General features: G+C 53.4%; 8 protein-coding genes across 8 annotated transcripts; 6 read left to right on the top strand and 2 right to left on the bottom strand.

The window, feature by feature from the left end:
* Positions 1 to 2,634: 2,634 nt before the first annotated feature.
* Positions 2,635 to 4,468, top strand: UHO2_03813 (putative methylcrotonyl-CoA carboxylase beta chain, mitochondrial precursor; the record flags this gene model as incomplete). Its single annotated transcript, XM_041554419.1, has 2 exons — positions 2,635 to 3,447; positions 3,536 to 4,468. The coding sequence occupies 2 exons, from the start codon at positions 2,635 to 2,637 to the stop codon at positions 4,466 to 4,468; spliced, it is 1,746 nt and encodes a 581-aa protein (XP_041410353.1).
* Positions 4,469 to 5,121: 653 nt separating this feature from the next.
* Positions 5,122 to 8,466, top strand: UHO2_03812 (uncharacterized protein; the record flags this gene model as incomplete). Its single annotated transcript, XM_041554418.1, has 1 exon — positions 5,122 to 8,466. The coding sequence occupies one exon, from the start codon at positions 5,122 to 5,124 to the stop codon at positions 8,464 to 8,466; it is 3,345 nt and encodes a 1,114-aa protein (XP_041410352.1).
* A 291-nt stretch (positions 8,467 to 8,757) lies between these two features.
* Positions 8,758 to 9,855, bottom strand: UHO2_03811 (uncharacterized protein; the record flags this gene model as incomplete). Its single annotated transcript, XM_041554417.1, has 1 exon — positions 8,758 to 9,855. One exon carries the CDS (start codon positions 9,853 to 9,855, stop codon positions 8,758 to 8,760), a length of 1,098 nt encoding a protein of 365 aa, XP_041410351.1.
* Positions 9,856 to 12,092: 2,237 nt separating this feature from the next.
* On the top strand, positions 12,093 to 16,121 carry UHO2_03810 (uncharacterized protein; the record flags this gene model as incomplete). Its single annotated transcript, XM_041554416.1, has 1 exon — positions 12,093 to 16,121. One exon carries the CDS (start codon positions 12,093 to 12,095, stop codon positions 16,119 to 16,121), a length of 4,029 nt encoding a protein of 1,342 aa, XP_041410350.1.
* A 923-nt stretch (positions 16,122 to 17,044) lies between these two features.
* UHO2_03809 (uncharacterized protein) lies at positions 17,045 to 18,259 on the top strand (the record flags this gene model as incomplete). Its single annotated transcript, XM_041554415.1, has 1 exon — positions 17,045 to 18,259. The coding sequence occupies one exon, from the start codon at positions 17,045 to 17,047 to the stop codon at positions 18,257 to 18,259; it is 1,215 nt and encodes a 404-aa protein (XP_041410349.1).
* Positions 18,260 to 19,487: 1,228 nt separating this feature from the next.
* On the top strand, positions 19,488 to 22,844 carry UHO2_03808 (uncharacterized protein; the record flags this gene model as incomplete). Its single annotated transcript, XM_041554414.1, has 1 exon — positions 19,488 to 22,844. The coding sequence occupies one exon, from the start codon at positions 19,488 to 19,490 to the stop codon at positions 22,842 to 22,844; it is 3,357 nt and encodes a 1,118-aa protein (XP_041410348.1).
* A 120-nt stretch (positions 22,845 to 22,964) lies between these two features.
* On the bottom strand, positions 22,965 to 24,914 carry UHO2_03807 (uncharacterized protein; the record flags this gene model as incomplete). Its single annotated transcript, XM_041554413.1, has 1 exon — positions 22,965 to 24,914. One exon carries the CDS (start codon positions 24,912 to 24,914, stop codon positions 22,965 to 22,967), a length of 1,950 nt encoding a protein of 649 aa, XP_041410347.1.
* A 368-nt stretch (positions 24,915 to 25,282) lies between these two features.
* Positions 25,283 to 27,115, top strand: UHO2_03806 (uncharacterized protein; the record flags this gene model as incomplete). Its single annotated transcript, XM_041554412.1, has 1 exon — positions 25,283 to 27,115. One exon carries the CDS (start codon positions 25,283 to 25,285, stop codon positions 27,113 to 27,115), a length of 1,833 nt encoding a protein of 610 aa, XP_041410346.1.
* Position 27,116: the final 1 nt, after the last annotated feature.

The following is a 27,116-nucleotide window of genomic DNA, read 5'->3' as shown; positions in this document are numbered from 1 at the left end:
CCCTAACCCTAACCCTAACCCTAACCCTAACCCTAACCCTAACCCTAACCCTAACCCTAACCCTAACCCTAACCCTAACCCTAACCCCTAACCCTAACCCTAACCCTAACCCTAACCCTAACCCTAACCCTAACCCTAACCCTAACCGTGAGACTTTGCATACACATAGTCCTAGGGTATCCCTACATATCTCATTAGTACAGATTTCATGTTTCCAAGGGTCTCGCCGGGAACACCCTTGTAACCCTAACCCTAACCCAAGTAGGGTTAGAGTTGGCCAACATGAGTCACCATATCTCAATGACCAGACTTCACTCCTGTCTGAAACTCTGTATCCATCATCTCCTAGCATGTTTCTACAATGTTCATTAAGGTAGCATAAAGATCTGAGGTGGTCCATATCCCACCCCTCCAAGGGGGGACCCTTGCAGCTTTGGCCAAAATTTCAAAAATGCAAAGTTGGCTGCAGCTCCACAACAGGTTGGTCTATCATCATGACAGTCTAGGACACTCTTATTGGTGTATAGAACAACAACTTTTATTATGGGTGCATGTCAAAAATATCAATATTTCAATGACCTGACTCATACCAGGCCCAACTTCACCAAGCTGTATCAGAAAATTTTATTACTCAACTCGAGTAGGGTTGGATAATGAAACATGCATAGTTTGGGTAGTACTACAACTTTGATTAAGCAACCCTACTCGATTTAAAAATGGAACCCCCTTGTAACCTCTGACACAGTGATACAACACACATGCTACAATGAGAGGCAATCTACTTGATTGCGACTATGCTGACTGAAACTAATGTGTACTTTATGCTTGAAGTAATAACTAGTTTATATGGTGTAGAGTGGATGGCCATCAACTCACTTGTTGCAACAAGGAGCATGGTTATATACCATGCCTGCAGCATCATCTGCAACACTGCCCCTCCTCCTTGTCCCTCCTATCTGTCCTTCTTCGAGCTAGGTGTCGATTCCCTCGACACTGCCCTTCCTCCTCATAACCTGTTTGCTGGTGTCCTTGTCACAGCTCTTCTTCCTCCCACCAGTGACAGTTCTCCTGGTCTTCATCTTGTGACTTCCTGAGTGGTAACCAGCTGCATGCTTCTGAGCTCAGTCCCCTTCTTGGAAATGCTTGGTCCTCCTTCACATGTGAATTTCGCTGTATGATTATCTTTGCCACTGATCTCCATGGAATCTGCCACATGATCACTACTACTACTGATCTTGGTGGAATTTGTAATACTGCCCTTGTTCATGTGGATCTTGCTGGGATCTGTCATAGCACTGTTTCTACCACAGATCTCAATGAACTCTGCTGCAAACCCCTCAATCTGCCCGATTCCATGATTCCTGTGCTCCCTTCATATGAGTTGACAGATCTTCTTACTCCTTGCACATCCAGGCCTATGACACAAGTGTGGTACTGCTGATTCTACTGACCCCTGTAGTAAGACCTATGTTCCTACTGATCTCCACAAGTTTTGCCATAGAGCTGTTGATCCTACCAATCTCACTCAACTCTGTTGGAACTCTACTTTCGCCTGATCCACAATGGTTGCACAAGATTTCTTCATATGAATCCAGTTCTTCCTGCACATCCATCTGTCCCATGACAAGGGTGACATAACAATCAAATTTATTGGAACAGTGAACAACATAGCAGACAGCTTGACAAAACCTTTGAATGGGCTCAACACCTCTCAATTAGCTAGGATGATAGGACTGGAGATACTGCCAAGGGGTGAGTTGAAGATGTGTCAGCATCCCAAACAGAGTACATGAGCTTTAGCCAAGACACTGAGGGACCAAAAGTGTGCATAAGCAATAAACACAATAAAGCACAAGAAGGTTGCCATAACAACAGCTCAGGGGCATCACAGAAAGCAGCAACTCAGGGGGGTCTGGAAGCAATGACTCATCTAGTTTGGACATGATCAAGGGTGGCAATAGGGTATATATATATATGCTTGTCATTAAGATACAGACCATGAAAAACTTTTAAGCATTACAAGAAGTCATACACCTGTGGTAAGAGAGCCTGATTGTGGCCCCGTTAACGGCGTATATTAATTGTTATCTTCAACTGCTTTACTCTAATTTCTTTAGCCTCGCGCGACGACTTGAACATCCCTATTGTCACGCGTGGTCAAGGGCGATAACTCACCGTTGATCCGGCTATCTGAAGTTTCGCTTTTGACGGACCAAATATGTCTCTCGGCTCTTTTCCCCCCGCTCCCCCGCATCTTCGCTGCCGAAAAGAAGTGTTGGCCCCGCTCATGTCTCGGATACTCAGAATTGTTGTCAGAGAAGCAGGGAGTACACAGAGAAAGAGAGAGAGAGAGAGACATAGTTGCGTCTGTGCTCAGATTGGCCGGCTAATTGACGAGCAACACACAACTGCGTTATATGGAGAGAGAGAGAGAGAGACCTTCGGCTTTGACTGCTCTTCAACTTTTTCTTGACCTGAAGCAAAGAGGTCCCACTTGTTCGCCTCTCTTCTCTTTCCACATCACCGACCCTTTCATTACCACCATCATCCCTTCTCCAGCTGTTTGGCCGAAATTGTCAGCCTCCCATTCGCTTCCGATTACGTTCCGTGGCACCGAGTAGAAACAATTCGACCATGTTGGCGAGACAAACCACCTGTAGACTCGCGGTTGGCACCGTTCGCCAAGCTCACAAAGCACTTAGCGTTCCCTCGAGGTCTTATCGTGCTTCAGCCCACTCGGTCTTCCAAGAACAGCAGAGCGTCCTCCCTAACAATGTCGATCCATCCTCGGACGACTTCACGGCCAACAAAACGTACATGGACGGCCTCGTCGACAAGCTCGATGCTACCCACGCCAAACTTGCACTCGGCGGGAGCGAAAAGGCAAGAACACGACACGTCTCGAGAGGCAAGATGCTTCCTCGTGATCGTGTAGCTGCGCTGCTTGACCATGGCTCGCCCTTTATCGAGCTTTCAAAGCTGGCTGCCTACGAGATGTACGGCAATGACGAGATCCCAGGCGCTGGTATGATCTCTGGGATCGGACGTGTCTCGGGCACCGAATGCATGATTGTTGCCAACGACCCTACTGTCAAGGGAGGAAGCTACTATCCCATCTCCGTCAAGAAACATCTCCGTGCGCAGACCATTGCTCGCGAGAACCGCCTGCCGTGCGTCTACCTCAACGAGAGTGGTGGAGCTGCTCTGCCTCACCAGGCCGACGTCTTCCCCGACGAGAACCATTTCGGACGCATCTTCTACAACATGGCTCAAATGTCGGCGCTCGGCATCCCGCAGATCTCCGTTGTTCACGGTATCAGTGTAGCTGGTGGTGCTTACGTGCCAGCGATGGCTGACGAGACCATCATTGTCCGCAACCAGGGTACCATCTTCTTGGCCGGACCTCCACTCGTCAAGGCAGCGCTCGGCGAAGTCGTCGACGACGAGGTGAGTAAAAATGAGGCCCCGACTTCCCATGACTTCCCACTTGACAACCATGAACTGACATCTTTGATCTTTGTCCGCGGACGTACAGACACTTGGAGGAGGTGAGATGCACTGCAGCGAGTCCGGTGTGACAGATCACCTCGCTGTCGATGACGCCCACGCCATCACGCTTGCACGAGAGGCGGTGGCAAACTTGGGTCTCTGCGGTCGCTCCAATGCATTCCTCACAGACGTATCCTTCGAGCAGCCTCTCTACGATCAGTCCGAACTCCACGGCATCATCCCTGAAAACGCGCGAAAGCCATTCGACATCCGCGACATCATCGCACGCTTGGTAGATGGCTCGCGCTTCCACGAGTTCAAGAAGCTGTACGGCAACACGATCGTCACAGGTTTCGCCAAGGTCGCAGGTCAGGATGTCGGCATCATCGGCAACAACGGCGTGCTTTTCGGAGAGTCGGCCAAGAAGGCCACCAGCTTCATCCAGCTTTGCAACCAGCGTCAGATTCCGCTTGTTTTCTTGGTCAATGTTACCGGCTACATGGTGGGTACCAAGGCGGAGCGAGGAGGTATCGCGAAGGACGGTGCCAAGATGGTACGAGCTGTTGCATGTGCCAACGTGCCCAAGTTTACGGTCATTGTCGGAGGCAGCTTCGGAGCCGGCAACTACGGCATGTGCGGTCGAGCCTACAGTCCTCGCTTCCTGTGGATGTGGCCCAACGCGCGTGTCGGTGTGATGGGCGGCGAGCAGCTCAGCTCGGTCATGGGAACGGTGAGCAGCGACAAATCTAAGCAAGAGGGGCTCCGAGACAGGATCGAAAAGCAGACTTTGCCCGAATACGCCTCGGCCCGCCTCTGGGATGATGGTATTATCCGACCGCAAGACACACGAAGCATGCTGGCTCTTGGATTGAGCGTTGCCAACACTGGTCGATGGAGGAGCACTCAACGTGGCGATGCAGGCGGCTCGCGTCACCCTGCATGGGACGGTAACAGCTACGGCGACGGTGTCTACCGGTAAGTTCTGATCAAGCCAAGATGACGTCTGCTTCTGCGAACCCACACTGACTTACCCTCTGCCTCTTCTCCTCGTCATCACGATTTGGTGCCTTTTGGACTCTTGCTCCCTTCGCTTCTGCCACAGAATGTGAAGATCTGTCATTACACAGCCTCGTGCAACCCTTTTCGGCACCTGTCTCGCAGTCATTCCAAGCAATACAACAAGTAAACTTGAAGAAGTGCTGAGCTCACATCTTTGAGTACATTGGCAACATGGTCCCCGGAAAGCCTCTTCGAGAGATATCAGGCTTCATTTCTGCTGTTCTCCTAGCAAAATGCTTGATCACGTTCTGGACTGGGGGACTACGGAGAAGAGACATGCGAATGGTCTTTCATGCTCGAGACTTGTTGATATCGAGCTGGTCTGGTCGAGATCCCGTCGTTGTGAGATCGGCAATGGTGTAACATTGGAAACATGTATTTTACGCGTCGCGCGACGCAAGAGTTGAACTCAGAGGCGTGTTGGACTCGAACCCTATGAATCAACTTTTGGTTCTTTCAACTTCACCACCCTTTCAACGAACCGCTTTGCACACCAACCTTCATACTCTATTGCTAAGTCAAAGCCGCTGCGTCCTCCATACAGAGACTCAAAGACGTACAAGGGCAGCCGTTATGGCCGAAACAAGCCTGCTGGAAGGCAACAGCCTTTTGGATCTCGACCTGCCGACTTCGACTTCTCTCTTGTCGCAAGCCAAAGCTGACGAGCTCTTTCCGGGTGCAGCAGGTCAATTCCGAGAGCGCGATACCAACTTGATCAGTCCTCATGGCTCCCAGAGCGAGGCTCAGAAAGCTCTCAATGCATGGGGCTCGCAAGGATCGTCCAAGCTGAACACGTCGGTGTTCATCAGAAGCCCTGATGGAGGCGGTGGCATGGATTTCGATGCGGAACTTGACTTGGATCAGTTGCTCGACGAAGAGATGGACATGCAGCAAGACTCGGGAGAGTACCAGCCGTCACACAAGCCCGAACCGAAGGCGCCTATGCTCGGACATGACGATGACGAGCTCGAAGCCTTCTTGCTCGCAGAGGAAGAACAAACCGCCGCGCCTCGGCTAGCACAACCCTCGCAACGCCCACCTTCACCTCTACCTGACATTCTCGCTAACGACACAGACCCGGCTCCTTTCCAGCACGTCTCATCTTCGCCAGCGTCATCTCTCGTTTCTGACCTTCTCGAAAGCAATGGTCTGCTTGGCACGTCGTCTCAGCCAAGCTCGCAGCACTCGATCACGCCTGTGACGGCGAAAATCCAGCCGCAAACGTGGACGAACAAACCGTTTTCGACATCGGGACAGGGATCTTCAAGGGCGATCGAGGCACTGTCAACGGCTGAGATGGAGGTAGAGGGGTCATCGGACTCTGCAGGTGCAAGCGAAGCTCAGGCAGGACCCTCACGACTTCCTACCCGAGTGAAGCCCGTAGGCGTCCCAAAATACATTCCTGCCGGCTTCTTCAATGCAACCACCATGGACGGAAAATTGGTGCGCTTTGAGCGTCGAAAACGCGTGAAAGGATGGAAGCCACCCGCCATCATGTCCGATGTCGATACCTCGCAGCTTCTCGAGCGACCGATCCATCAGCTGCTCGACGCTGTAGAAGCTCTCAAGGCGCTAGATGTGGTCGAACGCGACGAAGAAGGGCGTGCTCGCGCTCGGCAGACACCTCGACCGACAACATCAGCAGAAGGTGTCAATGGTACTTCGCAAATGTGGGTGGACAAGCATCGACCTGCCAAATTTACAGAGCTCCTTGGCGACGAGCGGGTGCATCGCGAGGTGCTGGGTTGGCTCAAGGAGTGGGACGAGTGCGTCTTCAAACGCAAGAACCACCGCAAGGAGCGTCATCGACAGTACATTCAGGCCAAGTACAGCTATTCCGACCATGCAAACGGAAGCAACGGCAGCGATCATATTTGGAAAGATCCGTACGGCCGTCCGAAGGAGCGCATCATCATGATCTCGGGTCCGCCTGGATTAGGAAAGACAACACTTGCTCATGTGATCGGCGCGCACGCTGGCTACAATGTCTACGAGCTGAATGCCAGTGATGCTCGTACGTCAGGAGCGGTCGAAGACGTGATCAAGATGGCACTCGAGTCCGGCAGTCTCAAGGATCCGAGACCCACACTGGTGGTAATTGACGAGATTGATGGTGCAACAGGAGGCGGTGGTGGCGCTTCGGGCGAGTCTCACGGCTTTGTGCGTGCGTTGGTACGACTGGTGGAGATGGGCAAGGCGGCTGGTCCGAAGGCGGCTGGCCTTGCTGCTCGTGGGAAGAAACAGCAACGCAAAGGCTACAAGCCGCTTCTTCGACCCATCATTTGCATTTGCAACGACCTCTACGCCCCCTCGCTGCGTCCGCTGCGACCCATGGCCAAACTCATTCGATTCAACAAGCCGCCGACGAATGTCGTAGTCAAGCGTCTGCGCGAAGTCTGCGAGGCCGAATCACTCTCAGTTGAAGCCCGCGGTCTGTCCCTCCTGGCAGATCTCACCAACGGCGACATTCGCTCTTGCCTGAACGCGCTCGAGTTTGCAAAGACCAAGAACATTGCCCTGACGGAAGCAGCGGTCAAGAATGCATCGATCGGGATCAAGGACACGGGTGGAACCGTTCACAAGGCTTGGGAGATGCTCTTCCGGCGTCAGAACCGGAAGCAGGCAGCGGCATCGAGCATGAAAGGCGCCAACGCGCACGCTGCAGATGCAGAAGGCTCACCGTGGAATTCTTCACGTAAAGCGTCGGCGCAGGAGTTGACACGGGAGGGCAAAGAGAAGCAAAAGGACTTTGCGCTTGTGGACACACCTCAAGAGAATGTCAGCCGCATCATACACGAGGTGAGCAGCTGCAACGAGTATGACAAGCTTGCGCAAGGCTGCTTCGAGCACTATCCGACGCTTCGCGCAGCTGACGGTGGTTGGAAGCGATACCGACAGGTTCATGACTGGCTACACTTTGGACAGAGCATTTCAACGCGGGCATGGTCACACGGCAACTACGAGCTGCTTGGCTTCATGCCTTGGACTTTCATTTGCTGGCATCTACTATTCGCTCACGTCGGCAATGCATTGCCCGAATATCCCAAGGTCGACTATGAGAACCATCTCAAAACTTCGGCATTCAACGAGATCGCATCACAGATCGTTGGCAATCTGCCGGCCAACGTCCGCTCACAGTTCAACCGACATGCGGTCATCACCGAGTTGGGACCTTCACTGATGCGCATCCTCACTCCAGATCTTCGACCCATCAACAACCAATTGTCACGTGCCGAGGACAAGCAAGTGTTCGGATCGCTTGTCTCGATCATGTCGTCGCTCAACATCAAATTCGTGCAGGACAAGATCTCGGAGGAAGAAGCCGCGGCAACAGGGCAGGGCGCAGGTCAACTTGTATACAAGCTTGATCCTCCGCTTGACATCTTTACGCAATTCGAGGGTAAGCGCTCCAAGGAGGTTGGACCTTCGCGCTTTGCAGTACGTCAATTGATCGCAAGGGAGATGGAGAGGCGGCTGCTAAGAAGGAATGCAGGCGTCGAGGGCGATGAGGACGATGCGGGCTCCACCTCGAAGAATGCGACAGCGATCTATCGGTGCAAGAGCGCCAGCACGGATGTCGCACGAGATTCGATCAAGAACAGGAAGGAGAAGATTGCGGTCGACTTCTTTGGTCGACCCATTGTGCAGAAGCGCGCATCAGTGCCAGCAGCACTGTTGGCGGTACCGATTCCGGAAGGCATGGGAGGCAAGAAGAGGAAGTTGCCAGAGATACGATCTGTCAGCTCGAGTGAGTTGACGCCATCCTCCAGCAACGAGGCTGCAGCGACAGCAGAGATCACAGCGACAAGCGGTACCCCTGAAATTGCTAGCGATGGCAAGATCAAAGTGTTCTACCGATACCATGAGGGTTTCTCAAATGCGGTACGACGCCCGATGAAGATCTCTTCGCTTCTGTAGATGCATATCAGTTGAATACAACCGACATTGTTGAAGTCACTCAATTTAACCCGCTCGAGTGCGCTGGCATGTGTGATTGTACGAGCGCATGCTGACATCCACAGTCGAGCTTGAGAGTACTTCTTGCAATGAAACTCAGTGTAACGAGACATCAGATTGGAGCATTTTTCTGCTTGTTGAAAAATGCTATATGCGATGAATCATGAATGACTTCTGTTGTTACAAGTGCGAGTGTATGTTCGAGGCTGTGTTGTAGGTGAGTTGCTGTGTAGGCGGAGATCGGGCGCCACCTCACTTGTCCTTGTCACGACCAAAAGTGAGACCATAGCCTATGGGGCGATTGCCACTCTCGAGACAAGGCCAGCTTTGGCACTTAGCCTTTTTGGTGAGGACAAGGTCGACCTTGAACTTGGTGATGTTGAAGGATGATTCGGCAGGCAAAATGGGTGCAAAGGGCTTGAGGATCTTCTTGAAGCGGCGTCCTCGAGACGAGCCGGTCGCTGGCGGGAGCAGGAGCGAAAAGACTACTCCGTCCTCGTTGAATTCGATGGAGCTATTGGCGGCGTCGACAGCCTTTGCATAGACGGTCAAGCGCACATCGTTTGGTGTCTCGTAGTGATCCATTCTGCAATCGACGCTCTCCTCTCCATCAGCACTGCCGTCTGCAGCAGTCTTGGGTGCACCGACGAACAAGTGACCAGACTTGGCGGTGGTGCAAGGCACGATTTGCAAAAAGTCGTTGAAGTCAAGTACCCTGCGCTTGCAACAAGACCAACCCTTGGAGCCTTCGTGGAAGATGGGCGAGCCCTTGTGATGCTTGCAGGTTTCCTTTGATCGATCTCGAGCACCTCCTTCAAACTTGAAGCCGCATCCACCTCGCTTACATACGAGACCAGCAGGAAGGCTGGCGTCAGACTCAACTGGGTCCTCCTCTTCGACGGGCTCTTTGTGAACAGGTGCGCTGGTCTCTGATTTGGAGGACTGAGCGGCGTTCTGGGCTGCTAGGAGAGACAACCCAGAAAGTGGCTGGACAACGTTTGATGTTGCCGAGGCCTTGCCAAATGTCTCCTTACCATCGGCATCCTTTGAAACGACCTTGAGGTCAGGGGCAGAGTCATTTGCGTTTGCGTCAGAGACGACAGTTCCGCTCTTGACTGTAGGGACGGCTTGCTTCTCGGTGGTATGAGAGTCGGCAGAGGCGCAACCTGGGATGGCAAGGAACTGGTCAAACTCCATAACAGGCTTGTTGGTGTCCTTGCAGCATGACCATGACTTGAGACCTTCGTGGAAAACGGGAGCGCCGGGATGGTAGCTACAGGAGGCTGAAGCTGAAGAAGATGCTGCGGGATCAAAGTCGACGCCGCAACCGCGACGAGTGCAGATGACCATATCGAATGACGCTTGTGCCTAGTGCGAAGTGACTTTAATTAAGCGATAGATCTGATTCGAGGCGCTTGTGGGAGGCGGTTGCTCTGACCGGTGACACTCTGATGATGATGTCGGACGACCAAGTTGGATGGTTGGCTTGAGAACAATTGAGCTTCGGCTCGCTCACTTGTTCAATTCCGCTTGAAGCTCGCTGTTGGAAGGAGTTGGATTTCGGTCGGGTGTCGGGATGGAAAATGGTGGAAAACTCCTTGGAAACAGCTAATCGTCGATTGGGCGGCCCTTATTGTTGACATCGGCGATTGATACTGAACCCTGAAGTCCGCCGACGCGTGCTTCGGGAGACGGCACGCGAAGCAACACACAGAGTAAAAGAAAAAGAAGAAGAAAAAGAAGAAGAATAAAAAAAAGAAAAAAAAAAGAAAAAAAAAAAAAAAAAAAAAAAGGAAACAAAGAAAAAGGGTCCTCCTTGTCCTCGGAGTTGGTCGAGCGAGATGAGATGATGAACGCGATCGTAGCGATAAGCGCTTGGTTGATGTTAGAATACTGGAGCCGAGTCGGAGTTGGCAGGGAACCGGAACGATTGTCGGATGGCGAAACCAGCAGGCCGTCGGTCACACAATTGTAAGGTCGGGAGTCGAGGTACAGGCAGGCTTGGACGATCAAAACTCGGTAAAACGGGGCCAAAACAAGTAGAGATGGTGATCTCGAGTCCATCGAGGTCTTGAGGACGCTCGTCTGAAGAGCAAGCAAGAAAAGTGGCAGAAGGTTGAGGAGCAGTCTCGCTCCTGGGCTCGAGACGCCCATCCGGATTGAAACAGAGGGGCGGCGCATGCCAGGGCCTAGGATCTAGGTTGCAAAAAGGTGTTAGGGTTAGGGTTAGACCTTCTCCTTCTTTGGTCTGTGCTGCTCTCGGACAGCTCACCTCGTACCTTCCACTCGGCCTTTGGTCCCTCTGACAAGGATGCCTTCGACGAACGAGAAAGCGCTTTACTGCAATGCCATTCCTGTCAAACTTGCGAGGAAAGGTGCAAGACTGTGGCTCTGTAAAGTGCGAACGGCTCCCCGACGATGAGTAATGGCCAAGCGGGCCCCCTCTCGGCACTGCCGCACTGGCAAACTGCCCAAGAGAAAAGGCCCAAGAGAAAAGGCCATTGTGTGTGTGTGTTGTGCTGTGTGAAAATTCAGCGCGATGGTAGGATTCAGAGAAGGACGCGAATGCAGCTGCCGAGACCAACACTCGAGTGATGCTCTGCACTCGTCTGCAGCTCGTGCATCAAGACGCGTGTGCCGCAGAGGTAGCCATCGCGTCCGAGTTTGCTTTGAAATTCTTTCAGAGAAAAAGGGGAAAACAAATAAAATAAAAATAATAGAATAAAAATAAAAATGAAAATGGTGGCGACTGTTTTCATGTGCTTCCCTATTGTTATCCTTGAGATGGCGGAGGAGAACAGCCAGCATGCTAACCCTTTTGAGATGGCCCAGAGAGAACTCGTCCTGGAGAAAGCTTTCTTTCCACGACATTGTTAAGCTTGAGTGTGAGCAGGACCCTGTCGCTTCCTCTTTGACATGTCCACTGCAGATGATGGCCTTGGCCCCTGAGCGGAGAAGGCAACCCAGGCCTGCACTCAAGCCTTCGCTTGCTTAATGTATTTATTTTAATGTATTTAATTTATTCTTGAAAACTGTCAGCTGAAAGCAACACATTATTTTTATCGGAAGTGCCGAGCAAGACAAAAGAAAGCGAGAGAGAAGCAAGCCGATGATGCCGAGCGATGTGCCAGACCGCTAATCGAAAGCACTAATGCCTTGTCCCATGTCTTGCAAAGGCTACATCTTAGACCCCTGAAAGTCGCTGGTGCTTTCAATACAGTTGTGTCTTGCCAAGTGAGAGCCCTTCCTCTTCCTCACCATCTCATTCTATCTGACATCCGCTTCCCGCATTCACTCCACCATCCTTACACATCGATCCCCTCCGCATACACCGTGTTTGTCATCTCTGGGATATCCCGACTGCCAGGATCACTGTAGCTGACGGGAGCAACCCCCAACTGGCTTCACCTTGCATCTTTCGCACCATCCTCGTCCCACTGGCCTCTCTCAACGACCGCGATTCCCATGCGACCCCTATCGACAACCCTTTCCGTTGAATAACGCTTTCTATGCTACTCCTTCCAACTGAATCTTGAGCGTCTTTATGGTGATAGTTTGTCCCTGGCCCTCTGCTACGCTCGCACAACATGCTCTCAGCGACGAGCCGTACAGCATCGCGACCACGACCTCCAGGTCAAAGGCGACCTTCGCCCGAGCACCAGCCTGCACCTACACTGGACACAGACACCTGCATAGACGCTCATCTTGAACACCCAAAGTCAAAGCCATCTCGTACGGCTCTTTCCGACATGAAAAACCTCGTGGATCTCAAATCCAGTGAACCATTCGATTTCGACGTCGATAAGCTCGTGCCGCGCTTGAAGCATCATGAACAAGTGCCGGCCCATGATTCGCCTGCTTATCCACACGAAAATGCTCCACAAGACGCCGCTTTTGAGCCAGAGTCGCTCACACCATCCACATCCGAGGAGGTCCTCGACCATGCCTATTTAGGAGGACTTGATCGCTACGAGCTCGAAGAGCTTCTCATCGAAGCAAGTCGTAAGGTGCGCCAACGCGAGAAGAAGCTCGTCGTTGCTGCCAACATTGGCAAAGCATTACTCGAAAAGAATCTTAACCTACGCAGCGGCATCATGACGAGCATGGCTTCCAGCTCTAACCTTGTCGGCCTCACCGATATCGAAGCCATGATCAACGACATCTCAGACCCTCAAGATCCAGCTTACCTGCGCCAACAGGACGACGTTGACAACCACACGCCCTACTCGGCTTCTCACCCTATCAACTCACCTCCGACTACCGACATCGACATTCATTCGCAGGGTCATCTCTCACCACGTAGGTCCGATACCGACATCACGCCTTTAGCCCAGCCTATCGCGCTCCCGAGCACAGAGCTCGATTACTTCAGCAGACCGGTCTCTACTGCTCTTCAGACGTCTCATCGTTCACATGCTTCCATGGGCGATGCTCACTCGCATAACTCGGACAAATCCATGTGGGTGCCAAGCGATGCCGGCCTCATCACCTCACAGCCATGCTCGCCGAGCGCCTCCATCTCGAGCTTCGCCTCTCATGCCCTTCTTTCACCCGCTGACACCATGTCCCGCGTTCACTCAAAAAGAGACGCATCCAGCAGCAGACATCGGTCGCGACCTTCTCTGCTGCAACTGCAGACCTTGGAAGCGCAAAGGCAACTCGCTTCCCTCGGCGAGCAGAACGACGTCCTCCATCAGCAGATCTCAGAGCTCCAGCATGAAGCCGAGAGCGCCCGCTACCAAGGCAGCAAAAAGCTCGGCAGGCTCAACAAAGAGATTCGTGGCCTCAAAGCAGAGTTAGAAGCAGCTACCCGTCGCAACGTTGAGCTCGAGACTCATGGCCATCCTTCTCGCCCTACCTCTGCCACAAGGTCGCCTTTGCGACATCCTGTAGCTCACCATCGTCAAGACCCTGCCTCTCCTTTGGTTTTCCCCGCAAAAGCTCGTCACACAACAGTAGCATCGACTCTCGCATCCGCCGAACCTAGAGCCATCGCAGAAGAGCCGAGTCCAAACCATCATGGACTTGTGCCCTCAACATCCAACTTGGAGGACCTCGTGCGCTCAGCACTGACTACCGATGGCGAAAGTGCTTTACTAGCTCAACTGCTCGCCAAGATCAAAGAATTGGAGGAAACCAACTCTGCCATGGCTAAGGCCGAGGAAGACTTTGGCAGCAGAATGGGTCGCGCGATGGAAGAAGACGAGCGGCTTCGTGATGCTTTCAACACTGTCGGTCAGGACCTCAGCGTCGATGCCATAGCACAGGCATCCTGCACTAGCCCTGGAAAGACTCAAGGTGCATCCGGTCCCTTATCCATGATGTGCAGCCCGCCGAAGCGAACCAGCCTTCAGTCTGGCTTCATCACTCCTTCTCACTGTCTCCGCAGTCTTGATTCGGTCGAATCCGCCGACGCGCCAAGGCTGGTGTCGTCTGCGTCGCCCAACGCAAGACGTAGAGCCCCGGGCAACCGCCATGTGATCGAGCACCGCAAGACGGTCAAGTTAGCCATTCGTCGAGCTAAGAAAGAGCTGGCAGCCGACATCTGGGGTATCCATGGCGATGAATCTCCAGTCACTGATGGGCGCTTATCGCGATCATCAACAGAGCGGTCTCTTGGCACATATTCCATCGACCTGTGCGGCAGCGGCAGCGCTTCATCTTCTCCTCGACAAAGGGGCCTGAACAGGAAAGCTTCGTCCAACTCGATCGCGCTCGGCCCCGCGGGTAGACCACGGATTCGTATCACGCCTTCAATTGAAGACCTTGGCTGTCGACGAAAAATGCAAGAGCAGGTCATCGCTGGTCCACCTCTGGAAACATCCGCCGCAGCAGACTGGCAAGATGTCGCCAGTCCCATCACCCCCGCTTTTCCTCAACATTCTTCGCTCAGTCCTTCCTATGCAATACAAGCATACTCGAGTCGATCCCAGCGCATCGATACCCAGGACGATAACGTCAAGGACAGTTGTCCTGCGAACGAGAACCCGAGCAAGCTGAATGCTGTCTCTCAGAGGAACGACACTACACCCTACTTGTCTCCCATGAAACAAATGTCGTTCCATCCAACAGCACGTGTTCGCAGGACAAGGTCTAAAACCTCATCCTTTGGATTGGAAGCAAGCTTGATCCGACAAAGCCCGGATCCTTTCATCAGCCCCTCGTCGGCCTGGAGTCGGCCTGTGTTGCAGCGCAGTCCTGCTTCTGCCTCTTCCCATCACGGCAGGACACTCGGCAGTGAGCTTGGTAGCATTTTTGGCGGCGACGATCGCAAGCACGATTTCGACGACGACTTACCGCAACATCGTAGACCTGCCACTTCGTCCAGCTCGGACTCCGACAAGACGACGCTACAGCCTCTGGTGCTGCGCTCTGTCAGCTCTACATCTGCCTTGGAGCTGCGTTCCAAGATCATCACCGAGGTTAAGTCGGATCGTCCTACTGCCCATTATGGTCGACTCGTTCCTGAGAACAAGCAAGAACAGGAGGATGATCTCGAATGCGTGTTAGCACAGTCGGTATATGGCAATGTCGAGGACGTTTTCTCGGACGATTCTCCTCTTCGTCCTCGCGATGCGGCCCTGCTCGCGCGCGTCGAAGCACGAGAGCAAGGTAACTGGCTGGCTGACCAGCCCATCATCGAGGAGGGTCAACTGCAAGGAGGAGACGAGCCTCGAGGGGCACAATTCGATCTCATCAACGCCGTGGTCGAGCAGGAAGCAGTGGCATGGGCTGACGATGACGACTACGGTCGAACTATCAGCCAGCGCGAAGCTGTGAGGCTCGGTCTCTTGGCTCCTGGTACGTCTCCTCTCGCTAGCCAAAGCGCTCGACTCCTCAAGGGCAAGTCAAACCAGGGGGCTTCCATCTTTGGCATGTCTCGAGCATTCAACAGTAAGAAGCAAAAGCAAGGTGGAGCAAGCAAAGACGTGACTCACTTCCGTCTCGAGATCGAGTCTTCAGAGCAGATTAAGCATCGCCTCCGCATTGAGTCGCTGCTGCGAAGACGCCGTCAAGATCTTCTGCGCGAGCGCGGCTTCGACCACGAATGGGAGTACGATGCCCATGATGAGCAGCACGAAGAGCAGATCCTTGCTACGTACGCACCAACGCCTCAGAAACTGCAAGAGAAGAGGAGGCAGGCTCTGGCGGCTGGTCCCACAGATGCATTGCCCTCCCGCCGAGACCCGCGACGATCCACGCAGAGGTGGATGCGGGACGTGGCTTGCATCTCGCCGACCAGAAAGGGGCAACCCGCATGCGAAGCTCTAGACCTCGAATGCGACCAGGATCGAAGCCTGATGGGTCTGGACTTTGTTCGTCCTGAAGATGGCGAGTTTGAGCTTCTGGATTGCCCCACTTGGAAGAAGCAAGGTGGTCGCGGCACAGACTACTTCCCAACATCCTTCCGCGCCCGCTATCATCCAGCCATGGTCAAGCAGAGGGTCGTGCATGTGTCTCAGGCCACGTACGGTTGGGTAGAGGAGTGGGTACAGTTTGTCTTTGTTGTCTTCCTCACTTTTGTTGTCGTGGTTGAGCGAGGTCCAAATCGCAGCGTGCGCCGTGGAAAGCCCACACCACCTGCTCTTGCGACCTTGCTGCCCAAGGCAGATTGAAAAGTTGGAATCGCAGCGGCTTCATCTGCAAACCTGCCCGCTCAATGTGCAACCCATCTTTTTATTGCACTTACACTTGGGCGCTCCTGTTCGGTCCCACTTTGCGCTCTCCCACCGTTGTGGCACCGTAATCACTCAACATGATACCCTTTGTATCCGATACCCCATTCATGGCCCACTTCCGACCTTGTTAGAGGAAGTGTTGGCTATTGTACACAACCAAAACATTTCGTTCCTTTGCCTTTGGTCACCGAAAGTAAATGAACTGGCATTGCACTGTCAAGAATCCTTTTTGTCTGACCGGAGCCCAAGAGCCACAGGAGATGATACATGCATATCCTCGTACAATTCAGCAACACAGGCATGTCTTCTGTGCATAGTTAAATATCTTGATTGGTCATGCAAGTTCTCATTCTCAAGCAACTTGGCGTGATTGTAAGCATGTCGATCGGTGGCGACAAGTTCAGCTGGCGACAGTGTCTATGCGTTTTCCGTGACTGAACAGAAACTTGAGCATGCCAAACTTTGTACACGTAGCACCCACACTCGACGCATATCGCGGACGTTCAAAGACGCACGGAGCAAATGTTTCATTATCGACATCTACTTACTCTCGGACATATGGCGTTCATGGCGCTCATTACCTGATACCAATACATTGTCAGTATCGTCCTGCACCATGGCCTGCATTGGTGGGACTCATCATTGAAGTGTCTTGTGGCTCAAGATTCTCGCCGTAGTAGCTTGTTCAATATGAGAGCAGGACCGAGCGGCTCTGAGCTAAACCAACAGTTTTGCTGTGAGCCCGACAGGCAGGGCAAAAGGATAAAAAGGACGCCCTCGCTCCACCTCTTCCCTTTGAGCTACTCTAAGGAGAACTAGTCTAGAACTTTTCTTGCAAAGATCAAGCATCGGTCACGACGATGTGGCTCCGACCTCTTTCCACGATCCTCCTTTCTTCCCTCTTCCTCTTCGCATCAGTATGTGCTGCAGAAAAAGTCGCCGTGGCTTTTGTCGATGTCAAGTTTGACGACAAGGCTGCCATTTGGTCTCTGATGCTCGACCCGAGATACGATAAAGTGATCGCTATCACTGAAGGAATCAATGGACACGAAAAAGCGGCACAAGAGCTCCAAGATTATCTTGGCCGCCAAAATAACATCGCCAACGTCCGCGTCGACCTTGGAAAGCTCAGGATGTTCAGTGGCTCGAATGTGTTGGGCGAGTCTCCCGGACACGAGAGTTGGTGGAATACGATTAATGGAATATCTGTAGCCCCTGCACAGGCAAAGGCTCTTCGAGGAGAACTGAATGGAAATCAAGTCAGGATCTTCCAGCTTGCACCGACCACCATGGCCGATGTTCAAATGGTCATCAGCTCAGCCGATCCTGGTTCGATTGAGAGCTACATGCTTCTGCATGGTTACAACAGCAGGCAAGAGGATATGAGAAGGCAACAACTGTTCCTTCAAAACCTACGTTCATGGGTGATCCAGAAAAACCCTAGCGCTCAGGTGATCTTTACTTCATCGATGGACAGCTATGCCGCTAAGGACGGTGGCAAGCAGCCATTGACAGCCATCAAGCACATCTTCCCTCAGTATGACCTCGAGCAGGCTGTTAACGATCACTTCTGGGCTCGACAGTTGATAAAAGCCCATGAAGCCGGACACATCGAGAAATTTCCGGTCGGAAATGAGAGTAATCTGGAAGAGAAGATTCGCGAGGCAAGGATGAGCCCAGAGCGAAACGAGCAGTTTCGCGCCTCTGTCAGAGACTATATTACGCAAGTGCTTGGCGAATACGCGGATAAGGACGTGGAAAGCAAAACGCTGCTCAAACGACTTAAGTACACGCTTCTCCCCGAGTTCACGGCATCCACAACGCTTGAGCTTGCCGACGCAAATCATGTGGCTGCCTTTCACCGCTATATGGACAATTTGCAGCGGCATGGCAACGGCCATGACTCTGGCTTTCACACTGTCCCAGTGTATTACCCGGACGGAGATCATCCTGAGAATGCCGCCGTTCCTTTTCAGCCTACGACCGGGGAGAAATTCCACGGGGTCCTGCTCAAAGGGGCAAATCGTGACCTCGATCTCGGCTACATCAAGCAACTCGCTAGTCTTACTCATTGAGAAGAGGCTCAGATGCTGTTTTGCCATTACCAAGAAGACCTTGATCATTTAGCTTCGTCCAAGTTGCAAATCCCCCCCCTGTCCCATGTGTCCAAATTCGGGTCCAGCGTCTGGGCGGTTGTCTTGCTTGATCAATGCTTCTGAAAAGTTGTCACGCCGGTGAGAGATGGCGGTATGATCAACATATACAGTACCTTGCCTCGAGCGGCTCAGTGTGTGTTCCGTTGGCAAAGAGATAAGAGAGGTCAGGTCAGAGTGCAATTGCCAGAGCTTGAGCCAAGCGGAGAAGCGAGTCACATCATTTGAGTCTTGGTTGATGCTGCTGGAGATAACGATCCAGCAGAGCACAATCTGATGACGGATCGGGGAGAGTTGATCTGATCGGAGATCGGGCGGGCCGATATGATGGAGATCGAGGACCGTTGGGTCCCGTCCGTTGTCATACATCCTCATTAGGTGGCATGCTCCCACAGTCAGTCACAAACCACAAATGTATATATAGAAAAAGAGCGGAGAGCTTGAGGCTACCGCTATGTTCTTCCCTTATGTCAATATAGTATAGTGTTTTAGCTCAAAAGTTTGAACACCGTTTACTTGGACTGATATCTCCCGATAAGTGTCGATCAGAGTTAAATCTTCGAACAGATGCAGGCTGGAAAAGGTCCATCTCTTGCTGTGTCTGCTTTGTCTGCTTTCTCTGCTGTGTCTGCTTTGTCTGCTTTCTCTTTTCCGTTGGCCTCAGGCGTTTGGCGCTTATAGCCGGTATTGCAAAATGGATGTCCACTTGGAAGCGGGGCAATCGCGGGAATACAATTTTTTTAAAGTGTGAGGTGGATGGAATCGGCGATCTCGAGATCTGTATTGACCTGAACGAGAAGGGTCTGACCTGCTCGCAGTGACTTGAACCTGTTCGACTGAGCTTGGCATTCGTCTACATCCAACCAACATATCCAGCACCTTGGCCATCATCACTTGGCATCCATTGCTGGGCATACACGACTCCGCAGCCTTTCCTGCGCTGATCACAGCGCCGTCATTATCTCACTTTCTCGGCCTGGTACCGAATTGACCGGTCACACATCGGCAAGCTTCCGTCTTGCTCGTCAGTAAAATTGCAAGTCTCGACCCAAGCTAGCGTTGCTGGCCCTTCCGACAGCACGCCATACCGAAAGTAAGCCATACTGAAAGCACGCCATAGCGATAGTAACCTTCTGAAAAGCAACTCACGATGCAGCCGAAACCGATTGCACCGCATCCCGGCGCCACCCAGCCATCCAGCTTCGGCCCTACCGACAATGCAAGCGCATCGAGCTCCGTATCTCCGCCTGCTCGCTCACCCTCTGGCACTGCCACACCCGATCGCTCATTCAACAATGGAGTAGGCTCAGCATCGTCCTCAGTCGCCAAAGCAGCTGCTGCAGGTGCCAACGCTGGTCCTAGCCGCCCAGCTACTGCCGCTCTTGCTGCAAAGCTAGCTGCCTCGCGTCAACACGGCACCGTCGCCGATGCCGTCGCTGCTTCTCTCGGTAGCAAACGTGAACGAAAGAGGAAACGTATCCACTACAGCTGCGCCGAGTGTCACCGTCGTAAGCACAAATGTGACCGTCAAACTCCATGTCAACCATGCATCGACCGTGGCCTTGGCGATTCTTGCCGGCCTTTTGAAGATGGCGATCAGTTCGGTGACATGCGAGATCGAGTGCAGCGTCTCGAAGATATTGTAGAGGGCCTCGCCATTGCCCATGCAGAACTTGCAAAGGAGCTCAAGGACTCTCGAGGGCAGATGGCTGCCTTTGTCGAAATCGTCTCCAGTGACGAGGAGCAAGATGCTGATTCCAACCACCTTTCCGCTGCCACTCGACCCAAGTCGAAGAAACGTAGAAGAATCATCTGCCCTAGCACTGCCAGAGGTATTGAGCGAGAGGAGCTCTTCAACTCAGAAGCACAGGCGATCGCCGCATCCAAGGGCGAGATTGTCGATTCCACCAAACAGGCCAACATTCCTCGCTACGACCTCGGAGGCAACCCTCTCGAAGGCGGTCTCGCTCGAGACGGTGACAGTTGGTTCGGTGCTCTCGCTTTGCCTTCCGTCAGCCGCGGTGTCATCGAGACAGAGATCAACGGCGAACGTCTCGAACTTGGCGCCAACTTCCCAAGATTCCCTGCCTCTGTCAAATTGCATCGACTCATCCACGAAGGTGGCGCTCCCGAAAACATCCTTGGCGATCTCATGAACGCGTTGCCATCCAGAGCAGATACCGACCGCCTTCTTGATATCTACTTCCGTGATATCAACCACACCCGACTTCCCATTCACGAGGGTACCTTCCGCCAGTCCTACGACGAACTCATGGACTTCAGATGGGGCAACGCCAAGGAGGAACGCGGCGACGATGGTGCAAGACACATCCCTTTCCTTGCATTCCTCTTCGCCATCCTCGCTACTGCCATGCGCTCACTTCCAGAAGCCCTCGGCAGCGAAGCAGAAGCCAAGAAGGGCGCCGTTCGCCTGTATCATGCATGTCGCCGTACTATCAACATCGCCTCCACCATCCGCGTCGACCACATTGATCTCGTCTTGGCGCATCTTTTCGCCGCTCGCTTCCTGATATGCCAACGTCAAAGCGCTGAAAGTTGGTCACTTCTCGGCAACGCCATTCGAGCAGCCCAAGCCATCGGTCTTCACCGAGACGGCAGCAAGCTCGGTCTCGACGCCATCACTACAGAGCGCCGACGAAGACTCTGGTCCATCATCTTCTACATGGATAAGACCACCAGCATCCTCTTGGGTCGTCCTCAAGCCATTCAGGAGTTCCACTGCGACACGCTTCCACCTTCTGACATTGACATCGATACCATGCCAAGATCAGCACGTCCCTATGTGCCACGAACCCGGCCGCGTCCCAACACCCCGCCCGGCGTTTTTCTTTTCGTCGCCATTCGTCACGAACTCACTCGCATCACCGGAAAGATTGTTGAGCACTTCCAGAACCTTGCCAGCCCTCGTCGCTACGCTGACGTCGTCGCATTGGACGAAGAATTGGAAAAGTTCCGAAAAGACATCCCGGACATCTACCGGGTCGACAAGGTCACTAACGGATCAGGGCCGGACACCAACAAGCAGTTCGATACCGTCTGCCCCTGGCTCCCACTGCACCGATACCTTCTCAACATCGAGTACCACTACGTACGCATTGCTCTGCACAGACCTTACGTGCTTCGCAACTCGGAAAAGTACTCTCACTCTCGCAAAGCAGCCTTCGAGAGTGCCAAAGCCGACCGCAGGGTGCGTCAAGAGTACCGTAAGGACGTCAAATGGGAGCCCGAGCGCGCACGCAAGGTCCACATGGGTGGTCTCTACCGTCTCTTCAACGCAACCATGATGATTGGTATTGCGCTCCTTCTCGACCCTAACGGTCCCGAAGCACCCGACTTCCTGTCGTACCTCGACGAGTTCATTGAGTTGCACAAGCACCGTGAAGGCGAAGTTGATCAGTGCAGTAAGCGTGAGGTCAAGATCATCGAGCTCTTCAGGGCCAAGGCACGCGATCCTACGTGGTGTGCTACCTCGGCGACAGGCGCTAGCAAGAAGGCTACGGGTGCAGATGGCACCACATCCAAAGGCAAGGGCGAGAAGGGCGATGCATCCACAAAGGGCGGACGCAAGGATGCACCAGCTAGGCGTGAGACCACCAGCGAGGGTACAGCCGGAGTCGGCACTGCAGCCTTCAGCTCCGCCATGTTGCTCGGCAACACTGGATCCAAGGGCAATGGCTCCCAACTGGCGCGTGCCGGCTCGGTCAATACCACAGAAAGCATCACACCGCCGCCATTCGCCGGTCTCTTTTCGGGCACCAGCGGCGCTCCTGCTGCAGGTCTTTCCCTCGGCACCGTCTCAACGGGTGCTACCAGCGATGCGACCACCGACCTGGCTCAGAGCATCTTCGACCAGCTCGGTGGCTACGAACCCAGCTTCGGCATGCTCAACCCCACACCCAATGATGCGCTCAACTTCAACTCTGGCTCGGCTTTGGGCTTCGGGCCGAGTCACACGTCCAACAGCATGGGCTTTGACTCTGCAGCAGGTTTCGACCTTGCGAGCTACTTCAACACGCCACCTCCCGGTTCCTCTGGTCCTTCGCCGAATGTGACGGCGAATGCACCATCATCGTCGTCAGCCCAACAGGGCTCGGGGCTCGGACGTAGCAGCACCAACTCAATCAACATCCCTGCCACATCCTCCTCAGAGCGCAGCGGTATCCCCAACTTCCAGCCCAGCGCACACCCGCATTTGCGTGCACTCAACACACCGGGAAGCTTCAACGGCTTTGGTGGTCAAGGTGGCGCTGGTGGCGACAGCAATGGAAGAACAGGCGACGCTTCTTCAGCGAACGGAAGCGGCACAGCAACCGGCGTTCCTGGCGATTGGGGTCTCTTGCCGTGGGGAGGTCTGATTGAAGCCATTGCCCAGAGCTCTCACGGTATCGACCAGCAGCATGGGCAGCAGCAAGGAGCTTCAAATGGCACACCAGGCTCTCACCCTGAAATGAAGACTGAGACTCCCGAAGGGTCTGACAAGCACTGAAGCATTCATTGTCACCAATTTTCGTGATTTCCTTTGCACATCGTATCGTAATCTAGCCACCGATGTTCTTGCGATCCACATTCAATGCTGCAGTGTGGTCATATGATACTGTGCTGGAGTCTATAGAGTGATACTAGCACCATGATTGAGCGCGATAAAAGTCTTCTTCCCACCTTTTCCTTTCTGCTTCCCTGTTTCGGCGAGCGCCTCATCAGACCGAGCAAAGCCAATTCCAAACTCCTTGCAAGCCCACTTGAGCTGTCCGAGCGTTTTCAAAACTTCCTCTGGTCCTGAGATGAACGTTCCCCAGTGAATTGCCATACATACTGCTTCTTCTGGCTGCCTATTCTTGTTAGCTGCTGGTGCTGCGGGTGTCATCTTGTCAAAAACATCGACGGCGTCCCAAGGAGGCATATGGTTTGCAGCTGTCAATCCTGCACTTATCCTCGGGAAGGGAGAGATGGAGTCCGGAAGTGGGACGTAGGAGCGAAGGAAGGAGATGGTGGCACCGACTGAGATGGGTAGCATGAGGAAGTTCGGTTTGCCGAATCGAGCAATGACTTCTTCAAAAGCAGGACAGGCTGGGTATGGGCTTTCCTCTTCAGGGTCTGGTTGGAGACGCATGCCTCCGCGGTAGGTGGGATGGCTGGAGAGGGTAGCATCGTCAGTGAAGGAGGTTGTTTCAGATGATGGTGAGGTAAAGTCTCCTGATTCAGCTTCAGGGAATCGCGGCGGGGAAGGAGGGAAGTTGCGACCGTGGAATTGACAGCCTGTATCACCACCAAAGAAGATCCGAGTTGGCTCTGAGTCAGAAGAACAAGGATGTTCGAGAAACCAAGAAGACCATAGGGCGCAGTTTGCATCTACGCCGTATCGACCCGATCCATGCTGTGCCGGTGTGCAGATAACCCGCAGAGCCTTGTCACTGCCGGGCGGAGTGAGATGGACCTCATCCCACCAATCGAGCTCGGTGACTCTTTCCGGTAGGATCGCGAGGTTCGATGTCGTGGTGGCATTCGTCACGGATGGCGCCAGTGACCAAGTCGACGCCGAAGCAGTGGAAGCATCGTCCTCCATCGTCACATGGGCGCCAGCGGTATCCGCACCAACAAACCAGTCCTTGTTGCCTAGCGGGGCAACGAAACGAATTCGGTCCTTGTTGGCAGCCCAAAGCTCTCTGATTGTGTCAGAGTCCAGATGATCATAATGGTTGTGTGAGATGATCACAAGGTCGATAGGCGGCAAGCTGGAGACGGGGCAAGGTGCAGCGTACGTCCGAATAGGGCCGGCAACCTGGGTGGGCGAGCAACGCTGAGAGAAGATTGGATCGAAGAGTACTCGTATGGGTTCTTGGCCTTGACTGAGCGGTGGCAACTGAACAAGAACACCAGCGTGTCCTAGCCAGGTCGCCTTGAGCTTGTTGCCGGAAGCATCGAAATCGAACGACGGTTCCTGGATGGTGAGAAGCTGCTTGGAGGCCATCTTGATCTTCTGTTGTCTTGTATACGAATTAGCTGGAATTCTCTCTTGGACTAACGAGCTTGGTGGTAGTTGTCTATCGGCTTTATCTTGGTCTTGGTCAGGCGTAGCCGGTCGACTGTCGCGATACGGAGCATCAGAGCCAGACCCGCCGTCCTGAGCAGCATCCGAGCTGCGAGCAAGGTCGGCATCCTGTAAGGCATAGTCTATAGCTGTATCTTGGTCCTCTCCCCACTCTAGGCCTTGCCAGACTTCTGCGACGGTGGGCTTATGCCAGCTCGGCCATGGATTGCGAAAGCCGATGCGGACAACTTTGCTGGAGTCTACGGGAGCTATTGAGCTGTGCAAGCAGGTAATGTTTTGTGTTCCGTCGTCATTATCGTGTATTTGCTCCTGCATCTGTGAAGCGCTAGCATGTGGCTGCTTTGAAGATGATGTTGGCTTCGGGTTCCAGTGGGGAAGGTAAGAGGAGAGGGTGGTGCCAGGAGAAGGAGCCAGTACATGGTGGCTAGGAGGAAGACCATCTTTAGGCGGGTTGAGTTTGACTTTTGCTTTCAGCGGGGTGCTTGCTGGTGGTTGTTCGTCTCCCATCGTTATCCTAGCAGGCTATGGTGGTGATGATGGTGGTGATGGTGGTGATGGTGGTGGTCAGAATGAGCAGGGCTGAACGAAATGATCGTCGTTTCACAGGAGAGTTGGAGGCGGGGCGTGCGTTTGGTGTGGGCGTGCATGCATTCCACTGCAGCAAGTCAGGACCGCTTTTCGGAATTGATTTTTAATGTTTGATTTTCCGACCGCCTTTCTTGGGATAGTTACACAGTATTGTCTTTCTCTGTGCAGATCGAAGCTCGAGAAAGAGTCATGTTGTGTTGTGCTCTGACCTGTCAAAGGCTGCAGCTGTCAATGCTTCGTTCGCGATCGTTGTCTCTCTCATCCACAACCTCACTGGCACCGCGGCGATGAACGTTGAGATGACGTCGGAACAGATGGCGACCGGTGAAGGAGGTGCCATTGCCAACCATCACGGCCCGCCGCCAGAGCACCACGTTCCGCTGGACCATCTCCGTTCGCTCTACTACCGACCCGCATTGGGATCGGGTGTTCTAGTCGCCTCTTCGCAAGTCTCGCTCGAATCATCGCCGTTTCCACAGCTTGTGCAAGACACAGGTCGTAGGAGCAGTGTAGCTGCAGGTTCTTCGTCGAGCTGCCAGCCGCACACACGCACAGAAAGCAACCCTTCTCGGACCGCAAGATCTGCTGCCTCGTCCTTCTGGTCACAGAACGTACCCCGAGCCCACCCGGAATCACATGTCAGCATCCTCGCCCAAGCACAGGCAGTTTCAGCTTCACCAGTGCTGTCGCAAGCGAGTCAGCTCGAAGTATCCGCCTCACCTTCGACCTCTTCACAGCCGCGACAACTTCAACTGAGCTACATCCATGCAGCACCAGGGTCTGCAGCATCGTCATTCAGCCTTGGTCTCGGTCGCATCGACTCGCATCGTCGCTTGCGCGCTCCTTCTACCTCGTCCTCATATGGATACTTGCCAACACGTCTCCTGCCAGTCGAAGAGAAGAAGCGGATCCTAGTCACCGGCGGCGCAGGTTTCGTCGGCTCACACCTCGTCGACCGGCTCATGCTGATGGGCCACGAAGTGCTCGTGATTGACAATTTCTTCACCGGCCAAAAGAGCAACGTCTCGCAATGGTTCGGACACCCCAACTTTGAGTTGATCCGACACGATGTAGTCGAGCCGCTTGTCATTGAAGTCGATCAGATCTATCACCTCGCTTGCCCAGCCAGTCCGATCTCGTATCAAGCCAACCAGATCAAGACCATCAAGACCAACTTCATGGGCACACTCAACTCGCTTGGTCTGGCTAAACGTACCAAAGCACGATTTTTGCTCGCATCAACATCAGAGGTCTATGGCGACCCGGACGTGCATCCGCAACCAGAGACGTACAATGGCAACGTCAATCCAGTCGGTCCGAGAGCTTGCTACGATGAAGGCAAGAGGGTCGCAGAAACTTTGACATACGGGTACTACTATCAGGACGGAGTAGATGTAAGAGTGGCTCGCATCTTCAATACCTTTGGTCCCCGCATGCATCCGCACGATGGAAGAGTGGTCAGTAATCTAATCCAGCAAGCTTTGCGCGGAGAGCCTTTGACGGTCTTCGGTGACGGATCACAGACACGTAGCTTCATGTTCATCCATGACCTCATTGACGGATTGATATCGCTTATGAACGCCGAACCTGCCCAGCCCCAAGATCCACATCACTCGCAAGCACAAACGCAAGCACTCGCACCAGCCATGGCCAAAACGCAATCTCTTGCAGCAGAGATAATGACCGATGCACCCGACACTATCGTCCCTTCCACTTTGGCCGTTTCCACTCCTGCTCCTCTCACTTCCACCAACATATTCTCCGCCGACAACTACTTCCACACCAATGCGCACAAACATGACGTTCACACACCTGTCAACCTCGGCAACCCAGCCGAGTTCACCATCATGGAACTCGTTCATCTAGTTCAGAAATGCGTGGCCAAGGTAAAAGCTCAAGATCGACAGGATTCACAGGCTACTGTGGCAGAAGAGGAAGAGCAGAATGCCAATTCAGAGATCCGATTCTTTGCAATCCCAAAAGATGACCCAAAACAACGCAAACCGGACATCACACGAGCGACGAGCTTATTGGACTGGTATCCAACATGGAAGCTCCAGGCGGGGCTGGAAGAGATGACTAGATGGTATTGGGAGCGGATCAAGGAGGGTTCATTCTAGC

The sequence above is a fragment of the Ustilago hordei genome (assembly GCF_900519145.1).
Source record: "Ustilago hordei strain Uho2 genome assembly, contig: UHO2_contig_06, whole genome shotgun sequence".
NCBI classification, from domain to species: domain Eukaryota; kingdom Fungi; phylum Basidiomycota; class Ustilaginomycetes; order Ustilaginales; family Ustilaginaceae; genus Ustilago; species Ustilago hordei.
This window is presented reverse-complemented; position numbering and strand designations above follow the sequence as displayed.